The 9,987-nt window shown below is 34.3% G+C and overlaps 2 protein-coding genes across 2 annotated transcripts; one reads left to right on the top strand and one right to left on the bottom strand.

Moving 5' to 3' along the window:
* Nucleotides 1-1,534: 1,534 nt before the first annotated feature.
* On the top strand, nucleotides 1,535-4,180 carry LOC137739310 (uncharacterized). Its single transcript, XM_068478865.1, has 5 exons — nucleotides 1,535-1,780; nucleotides 3,249-3,328; nucleotides 3,463-3,628; nucleotides 3,730-3,810; nucleotides 4,070-4,180. Exons 1-5 carry the CDS (start codon nucleotides 1,535-1,537, stop codon nucleotides 4,178-4,180), a joined length of 684 nt encoding a protein of 227 aa, XP_068334966.1.
* A 400-nt stretch (nucleotides 4,181-4,580) lies between these two features.
* Nucleotides 4,581-5,880, bottom strand: LOC137741115 (gibberellin-regulated protein 4-like). Its single transcript, XM_068480918.1, has 4 exons — nucleotides 5,733-5,880; nucleotides 5,576-5,617; nucleotides 5,375-5,408; nucleotides 4,581-5,007 (listed from the first exon to the last, which is right to left on the bottom strand). The coding sequence occupies exons 1-4, from the start codon at nucleotides 5,799-5,801 to the stop codon at nucleotides 4,826-4,828; spliced, it is 327 nt and encodes a 108-aa protein (XP_068337019.1). The 5' UTR covers nucleotides 5,802-5,880; the 3' UTR covers nucleotides 4,581-4,825.
* Nucleotides 5,881-9,987: the final 4,107 nt, after the last annotated feature.

The raw sequence follows: 9,987 nt of genomic DNA, 5'->3' as shown, positions 1-9,987 counted from the left end.
GAGTTGTGTCAGAAAAAATTATCATGTTGAATTACAATTTTATCATTGTGAATGGCGACAATTATTTTCATTAGAATAAAATTACTGAGTTCTCTCTAATCATTATGTATCTGCTTAATTTTTTCTTAAATATAACGATAAATTTACACTAAAGAAGGTGAAGAATACATATTTATTAATTAAGGACAATACTCACGCTTTATTAGGGGAACCCTTTGGTCACCCATATGTGAATATGAATGTTAAACATGGTCCATACATAATTAAATTGTTTATTCTTTTTAACCATGAAACGTATATTTTGTTTGCAAAAAAGCAATCAAATTTGGGGTTATTTAGTAATCCTCATGCATATAACAAATCAATGGTTCTACTAACATTTTCATGAATCATCAATTTGTTTCATATATTTATATATAAAGGATTAAATGATCATCGATTTGATAATTTTTTTGTAGAATCAATCTTTAAAATGTGATTAAAATATGAATGATGTTCTGATTATAATGTTTGTATGATTAAAACACGTTAATCACAACTAAGTTGATAAGAAGGTGTGGATAAGAAGGTGCACAGAAGACACAAGTATTGTACTGTTTTAATCATGAATTTCAATACGTGTTAATTTCATGGTTAATTATACATGTAAACTTCTCTTTTGGATTCATGAACGTAAATCTATAAAATCTAAGAAGAAGGCTTTCTGATAAAAAGAAGGGCATGGTAGTAAATGAATAAGAAAAATCCAACCTTGCGTAACCGTCGCAGATAAAAACAAGAGGAGAAAACACTAGAAGAAATTGAATGAAAAGCAAATTGCAACACAAAAGCATGGTTATGTGGCACAAACACTGGATTACGCGTCCATCTCCAGCCATGCCTGGCGCCAAATGGATTTCACGAACATTGTTTCCTTCCGAGCCTAGTCCACCCACTGCGTTATAAATGTGAGCTATTCTAAGCCCTCGATGCACAGCGAAAAACACGCACTGCTCTGTAAGAGAGAGAGAGAGAGAGAGAGAGAGAGAGAGTCTCTCTGAAAGGAGAGAAGCTTAGAGAAGATCTCCAATCGGTGGTGCATTTTGTTTTCTCATTTTTTTAATTTCATTCCTTCAGTTCATTGCTCTTGAGCCTTCTGTCTAATTTTCTGTATATACAAATGTATTCTGATTCGAGTTATTTTTATGCGTCCATATAGTTTTTTTTGGTCGGTTCGGTCATGTACATATAATAGATGTATCATATTTTTCTAGGGTTTAAAGAGACCATCTTTCCCAAATTTTCTTCGTTTTTAGAGGGTTTGCTTCGGTTTAATAGTTTCCCAATGAAAACATTTAATTATTTTTCCACATATTCGGGTAAACTAAAATGCCTTACACTTAATTGGTTAATGTGATTATATATTCTATTTTTTCCCAAAATAAATTTATATATAGCATTTTTTTTTATTGTTTCAGATCTGATGACATCTTATTATGCATGCATGCCTGATCTGTATATGTTTTGTGGAAGCAGGTAACGTACATAACCTTCGATGGAAACCACAAGCAAGATGGTTGAGAAAGCGGCGGCCTTCGCCTCAGGGAAAAGTAGTACTGAAGCAAAGGAGAAAGTAGAGGCGCTGAACAAAGACATAGAAGCAGGTCAGGGATCCTCGAATGTGAACTCGGAAGAAGGGCAGGGATCTGGTATTGGAATACAAAATGAATGCAGAATTTGCCAGGAGGAGGATTACCTTCACAAACTCGAAGCTCCTTGCCACTGCAACGGCACTCTTAAGGTACACCATATCATGTATGCGTTATTAATTAATTACTTGAATATGAACATGCATGTAACGCTTTTTATCCTTAAGAAGACTTCTCAGCAATGTCAGCTAGTCAACTTGTTTTGGTATGTTTGTAGGACCCATTTATTACATGGTGTCGATTGGTATGTTTGTAGGACCCATTTATTACATGGTGCCATCAACGATGGCAGTTTCATGTGTCCAAATATGATGTTTATTGTCACTTAATTAGTACTATGGTTTTATGATATTTATCTTCATTTATAAGTGAGATGTTTTAAGTTCAATTCTCGATAAAGGCAATTTTGAACCACATTATTGCTAGACCATTGTAAGGCTAAGCCAACCCCCCTCCCTCTTAGACCAACTCCAATAATGGGCTAAAAGCCAAATTTCCCCCCAAACCCACTCCAACCTAAGGGAAAAATTTGGGCTAAATGCTAAATGCTAAACCAAGGCCAAATTCTTCCCAAAATTTAGTCCAGAAATCGAAGTAGACTTCATCTAATATTTATTGGAATTTAAATTTTTTTAGATTAAAATGTTCATAAAATTAATTTGCGATAGTCTACATATTTATTTTATTTTTTAATTTAATTTAACAAAAAAAAAAACCTAAGTTCATTCTTTAATAATCCCCGGCTAAAATTTTGGGCTAGAACAGTTGGAGTAAAAAAGCTGTATCTGGGCTAAAAACTAAATTTTTCGGGCTAAAATATTTGACTTTTAGCCCAACCATTGGAGATGGTCTTAGTATAAATAATTTATTTGTTAAATATATATATATATATATATATATGATGATTATTGCTTTTTTTATCAGTTGAAAGTAGTCAAGGAACCCCGACCAAATAGAAATAACTATTTTTTTTTTCTTTCAAAAATTTGTCCTCGTCAAAAAATTATTTTTCTATTTGGCATCCCATGTAATGTAAGCATGTTAAGGAACACTTAAATAATAATTCAATTATCAACAACCACGTCTTATAATTTTTATAAAATATGATTTAAATCAACAAAAATGATACTCTTACCACCTATTTATATCATCATTTGTATCTAATAGAGATGAAGCCCATATGCATTGACAGACTCTACCTCTATTAAAGCGAAGATACAAATGACGGTATAAATAAGTGGTAAATGTAACATCACTCTTAAATAAATGATTTGCTTAGCATTACTCTAATTAATATGGCTGGCTTTCTTTTCGGCTGTATAGTTTGCTCACAGGGATTGTGTTCAAAAATGGATTAACGAGAGGCTAAGTATGACTTGTGAAATCTGCAACCAGGTATGGGGTTTATTTCTGCTTCTTAATATAGCAGAAATAAATATATAGCATGCTTCTTAATTTATTTCTGTTTCTTCTTTTTTTTCAATATAAAATATATATAGGTTTAGGGTTTATAACTGGAAAATGAACTTTTCTGTTTCTCTTGTGCCACTGAATACACAGCCCTACGAGGCTGGATATACGATGGTGATACCCCCTCCACAGCCCAGTCCTCAGACCGAAAATGTCACTATTCCAATCAGGCAAGTCCAATTTCCCGAAGCTATAAAACATGCAGTAGTATCATAGTTGTAATTAGCTAATAATTATAACCATATAAAATTAACGTTGCTTGTGAAACTAATATGATATGTGGGTATGGATGCATGTGTCGCAGAGATGGAACTTATTTCATGGTGAATACTCAGGCTCGGCTGCAAGCTGCACAAAGGACTGTGCAGACAGAGGCAGCGGCAGAGTTCCTCCGCCGCCAGCATGCTATGCAGGCTCACGGTGGTAGAGCTTTCGATGCAAGTGCACTATGTCGCATTGCAGCTGTTATTGTAAGGCCAAGAAGCTAATTAAATATCTTTATTAAGTCATAATAATTTCAGTTATACATTTATCAAGTTTTCATTTATTTTTGTGTAATATTGCCTTGCAGTGCCTCACATTTCTTGTAATGAAAGATATCTACTACTTCTATGAAAGTGGACAGGATAGCCATTTGCTTACTATCTTTTGGGTAAGTAGGATATTAATCAACACTAAATCTATATATTTTCTTCTTAGAAAATGGTTAATTCTTTTTTGTTAAGGTTAATACTAACTCAGCACCATGGTGATTGATACACACAGGTTTTGTTGGGCCTTCTCATACCATCCTATCTCATAGCTTGGTGCGCAAGTGCATGTGTAAGCAAGCACTTCCACGATTAATTCTTATTACACTGACCCTCTTCCATGATTAATTATCTAATTACATATTTCTCATTAATTACTAGTGTTGTGCACCAAACCAAAGTGAAGGCGATTTAGCAGTGGTGGAGGTCACAGTGCCGGAGGTCCCAGTTGCGGGGGCGCCGCAGTATAACTGGACTGCTCATCGATATTGATGCAGAGACTCTTCTTCAGAGTTGATGGGGAATAATTATGGTTGTATAAGCCAATAAACTCTCTTCTCCTATATGAAAATTATGTAATGCAGATGTTCCTTTGTTTTTGTGAATTTGTAATTTTACTTTTCCGTACTCCTTTTTATGTTTTATTTTACTACAAGAGCAAACTGGTTATTAGAAATACAACAAAACCTTATTCTATTAAATGACGTCAACTGGTTGAGCTAAGATCCGTTTTCTAAAGGTAGAGGCCCAAACATTCTTTAGAGCTTGTTTGAGCTAAGGCCTTCGAGCATTGTGGCCCATCTTAATTGTTAAATGTAGTCATGCATTGATTGTTCTCTGCTTTCCCAAATCTCACAAGGTAGTGCAAATATAAATTTAAAAAATTATTCCATTCCATTTATAAAACCAGATGTTGCATTGTAACAATACATCAGGCAGGCTCTCTGTCACTCACTAACTTAAACAAAATTCTCAGTGACTGGATTTGGCCAAGAGAATTTCAAGTCTTTCTCAAACCAACAAAACAAACCCAGTACAAAAGAGAATTCATACATTTCATGAATATATGATATTATATATAGATAATTAGTAATACTAAGATAATTATGATAAATAGGATAATTAAGGGATTAATAATCAAGGGCACTTGGGTCCTCCTTGCTGGGTCTTCCAGTTGTTGTAGCAAGGACACACAGCCTTGTTCCCGTAAAATCCAGGGGGTACACACAGGCACTTCTTGCAGCATTTCTGACAGAAGAACATGCAGGGCTTGTGGTACTGCGTCTGGCTGCACCTCCTCGTGCATTGCGACGGGCATTCTGGTCATTTTATCAGACACACAGAGCCACACAAAAATCAAAAAACCGAAACAGTCACTGCGTTTTCAACCCAACCAGATACAGATTACAATATTGTTGAACTTGGAAAATGAACGAAGACCGTGGTCAAGACTTTGACTGGGAAGAGAAATTAAAGCCCTTTTTCTTTTTCTTTTTTTTAATTTCTTTAGTATTTAGAAGAAAAAGTAAATAAGTAAACAGCTAAGTCAATTGAGTAAGACAGTGTGTCCACGATTGCATCGAAATTCATACTCCTTTTTTGTGAATTAAAATAGTTGAAACATTGCTATGTAATCTGTTAAAAGAGAAGAGAGAAGAAAATTGGGTTGTGAGATTAACTACTTACGGCTGCTCTTGAGACTCCCAGGTCCATATGCATTCTGAAAGGAAAAAAAAAAAAATACCAACATTTAAGTAAAATGTAAACAGTCCAATCATAATTCATAAAACAAGGTAAATATTCAAGCTTTATAGAAAGATCCACATTATTTGCTGGGTAAAAATAGTGGGTCTCTGTGTGTGAGGGGTATAGTGCGAGAGAGCTTACATTGCCCTTGTGATGACCTCCATGCCCATGATCTGCCATAACCTGCAACAAAATTGATGAACAAAACATGTTATTTTGTGAATGTAGGTGGGCATTCTTGTCATTGGGAAAAAGTTCAAAGGGAGGTGGGGTTGAAAAGAGAAGTTTGAGTTCATACCATGGTTTGAAGCATGGAGATGGCAAGGAGAGCCAAGAACAAGGCAGCAAAGAACTTAGCCATGGCCATTGTTACAGACAAGTCCCTCCTAATGGCGAAACTAACCCCAGGGGCAAGAGGAGGGAGATGTGAACAGGAAGAGAAGAAAGGGGGAGTTATTTAGATTTTAAGTGTGGTGGGGGGGTATAAGTAGCAGAAAATCAATGAGCATGCAATTGTTGGGTAAAAAACACTCACACCGACTACTAGGTCCGCTAGCTTGGCATCAACTGACACGCGTGCAGGCACATTGATTGAGAGGCTGTGATGAAGCAAATGTTAGGTATGGCTTAACCCACTATTAAAAGAATTAGGATTCTCTCTCCTCTTTTTTTCCTTCCTCTTCCTTTCCTTCCTATTTGAATGATCACGTTTAAACCACGTTAACATCTTATATTAATTTTTGGGAATTGTTATTAGCACTCCAAAAATCTCATTCTACACTCCTCACAAGTGTATTTTTCTTTCTAATTATAGAAAGTTTGAAGTGTCAAATAAGATTTTTAGAGTACTAATAATAATTCTCTAATTTTTTATAGTAAGAGAAAAACAAAATAAACGAATATGAAAGAAGGAGCTGGAAGAAGATTAAAAAAAAAAAAGAGGAAGAATCCTAGTCCCTATTAAAAAAAAAGGAAAGATGTCTTCTTTGAGTCATCATTTCTTGAAAATATCCTTCTGAGTTGGTAAAAAATATCATCACATGGGCAACAGAATATATGGATAGAATGTTTATTGTTTCTTTATATATATATATATAGATACCTACACTTATTATGTTCAGAGAATATTTCTTATGTGTAACACCGTGTATTTCTCTCATAGGAGAAATAAACACAAAAAATACAGACAAGGAGTGTTTGATAATTATTTTTTAAACTATAAACAATTACTTTCATTTTTTAGGTTTCAGTAAAAACTAAAATTAAAACAGAAAATTGGAATATTTATCAAACCACCCTAAATCTTTCCCCTTTTATTGCTCCGAGCTTTGCACATATGAGAATATATCTCTTGTTGCACCTAATTCATTGTCCTATCTTATGCAGGAATGCAATTTAATATAGGGAACTTTAACGAATAGCTCATGGTACTGTTTATTTTAACGAAAAACTACATTTTTACACTAAAAAGTCAATCATTTTACTATTCACTTTACTTTTTATTTTGTCTTTATCGTTAAAACTCAAAGTTTTTAAATTATTTTTATTAATTTTCTTTTTAATGTATTTGGTACAAAAACGGTGAGCCTTAAAGGCAAGGGGAAAAAGTGACTCTGTAGGTGAACTAGTTGGGTAACTTGGCAGCTCATAATAAATCAAAGTGTAGCTCATGCTCAGCCTTTAAAAAGGAGGGCAAAGAAGCCCACTAGTTCAACGTTTGAGAGGTTTATGTGGGAGTTTGTCATTTTCGCACTCTTGTCTCTTTTTTTTTTTCTATTTTTTTTTACAGACGATAGCATTGGTGAGTGGAATTGTTAGCTGTTAAAAAATAGAAAAATCAATAGAGATCGAACTATCATCAACATGTATAAACATTATTACGTTTTGTCACTACAGTATAACGTCATATGCTACTTCTTCGTTTTTTCATTATTAGCAATTTAGCATTCTTGTTGTTAACTTTATTGAATAAATCAAAAGCAAATGGATAAATAAAAACAAAATACAGAGCGTAAGACAAAAAATTAAAAATGTTAAAATCATTACTCTTCCTCATTTGCTCAAATTATACATATACTAAAATTCAAACTCAATGTTCTTGTTCATTAACGGTGAACTGACCAAAGTGTCCTCCAATTTCTCTTGGTCGTGTGTTTTTTCCCATTTTTGTACAGCAACAAGACAAATTTGCCCTTGCTACACACGTGTCCACATCACTGAGAGTTCTACTTCGGCTTATTCTCCATTTTTCCTTCCGTTTTCACTTTTCTCTCTCACAAAACTCTGCTTTTGTTGCTCTCTTTCGCTCTCAAATCTCGACTTCTCTCTGTGATTCTACCACAAAGTCTCTCCTCCGCAAAGCCGGCAAGAAATTCTTTAAAATCATAGAGTTCCCTATCACCACCGCAACAACAGGTCCTTCAGATTCTCCCCCATTTCTTCACCCTAAAATTTTTCACTATATACGATATTCAAGTTAAAATAAATCATACAATATGTCAACAGTAACTTAATATCAAATGCATAGGTTGAACTCCAGTGATAATGTGCCTAATCTTTTTTTCATTGAACAGGTAATGGACGGTGCATTGAAGAAGGGAGGGTAGAGGTAGTTAAGCGCATTGGGAGTGGGGGTGTCCCCGCAATATCATATAGCTCACAGACAAGAAAATGGAAATTTTGGTTATTTTGCATTTATAGACACGAATGAAACGAGTTTATCGATACGTATAATGTTGGGTGTAAATTTCTTTAGAGAAGAGATCTCCTTCGAATCTTTCACACCAAATTCTAGGAATTCGGAGATCCGGATTCTTGAAATTTGATCCAACGACTATAGTTATTATCACTTTTAGAGAAATCACCTGTTTGTAACCGTTGAATCAAATTTTAAGAGTTCGGATCTCTAAATCTCTAAAATTTGATAGAAGAGATCCGAAGGGGATCTCTTCCCATTTCTCAACATAACAATATATTGTTTTTAAAAAAAAAAAAAACAGAACAATATATTGCTTAGAAAGAAAAGAAAGAAAAAAAAACGTCACCGCAGTGCTAACACTGTTCAATATGGACAATGATTCTCTGTTTTCCTCTTTCTGTCTCCTTTCATTCTCTTCTCTTATATTCTTTATTTTGTTTTTTTTTATATAAAAAATTAATATAAGATGTTGACATAGTTTAAACGTGATGATTCAAATAATAATGGAGAGAAGAGAAATAAAAATAAAAAAAATAAAAAAAAACGAAAAGAAGAAGAAGAAGAGAATCCTCCTCCATTCAATATATCAGTGCTGCAGCGGCATGTGCTTCAACTGACGAGAGCACATGACCCAAAGCCGAAGACCTTCTGCATGCCGATGCGTTTGTGGGTTTGACAAAATTGCGTGTTCTGCGCTTCCCATCCCTTTCAGTTGTCTCGTCCAAATCTCATCTCTCAGGTTCTCTGTGCCAGTCAAATGGTTGAACTGGTTAACTGCTCTCCTCCCTTCCAAGGCTATACATTCAACAGATTCACCGACATTTTGTTTCCAAAAGTAAGTTCTACCGAACGGTTTCTCACACAGTTTTTTAGGCAAATGTCAAAATGGTTCATGTGTTATATTCTATCAGCTAATTTAGTCTTTATGTTTTTAATTTGTTCAAATTTAAGTTTACATTCGTTAGTCAATTGAAACTAATCTGTTTGAAGATAATTAAAATTGACATGTGTCAAGTTCGTGAGAGGATAAAAATGTAAATTTCATGTACACACCTAAACAGATAAAATGCCCATCTTTAGAAAGTGATGCTTTGTTCGATTCACTGGAGTACTATGCAATTTATAACATGTCAATTTTAACGGTCTTTTAACAGTTTGTCTTAATTTGGCTAACAAATATAAATACAGGGACTGGTTTAGTCAAATTGAAAACACAAGGACTAAATTGACTGATAGAGTAAAACATATGATCATTTTAACATTTAAGCATTTTTTTCAACTAATTAATTGAATAAGTCAAACAAAATCCACGATCATAATTAATAAGGTGAATTATATTCAAATTCTCTACATTCAACAGATTCACTGACTTTTCTGCTTCTGCTCCATCGATGTGAGCCTCGGAACAGATACTCTTATGCATTGCCTACACTCATCCATCTCCATAACCGCGACATCAAGAACATCTACAAGATTAACTCCAAACGGCAGCAAAGTACTAAGAAATCTACGGCAAAGGAATATTTAAGCAAATAATAGACCAAATTATACAACACTATCAGTACCTAAAATAGTGAACTTAGAAAAGAAACAAGAAGCAAGATAAGACAACCTTTAAACAAAGGCAACATAAAACCCAACTACTAAACCCGGAAACCACCCAAAATTTTCAAAGCCACAATCGCAAAACCCCTTACTATTCCTTCCTCTCGATCTCTCTGTATCGCTCTCTCTCGCTCTCTCGCTCTCATTAGAATCACCTTCAAAACCCTAGCAAAACAACATAATTGAGCTTCTTTAAGAATTTTCTGTCTTTAACTTCTTTCTTATTAATGCTTGAATCAGAACTTCGGTA

The sequence above is a fragment of the Pyrus communis genome, chromosome 7, assembly GCF_963583255.1.
Source record: "Pyrus communis chromosome 7, drPyrComm1.1, whole genome shotgun sequence".
Classification (NCBI taxonomy): domain Eukaryota; kingdom Viridiplantae; phylum Streptophyta; class Magnoliopsida; order Rosales; family Rosaceae; genus Pyrus; species Pyrus communis.
This window is presented reverse-complemented; position numbering and strand designations above follow the sequence as displayed.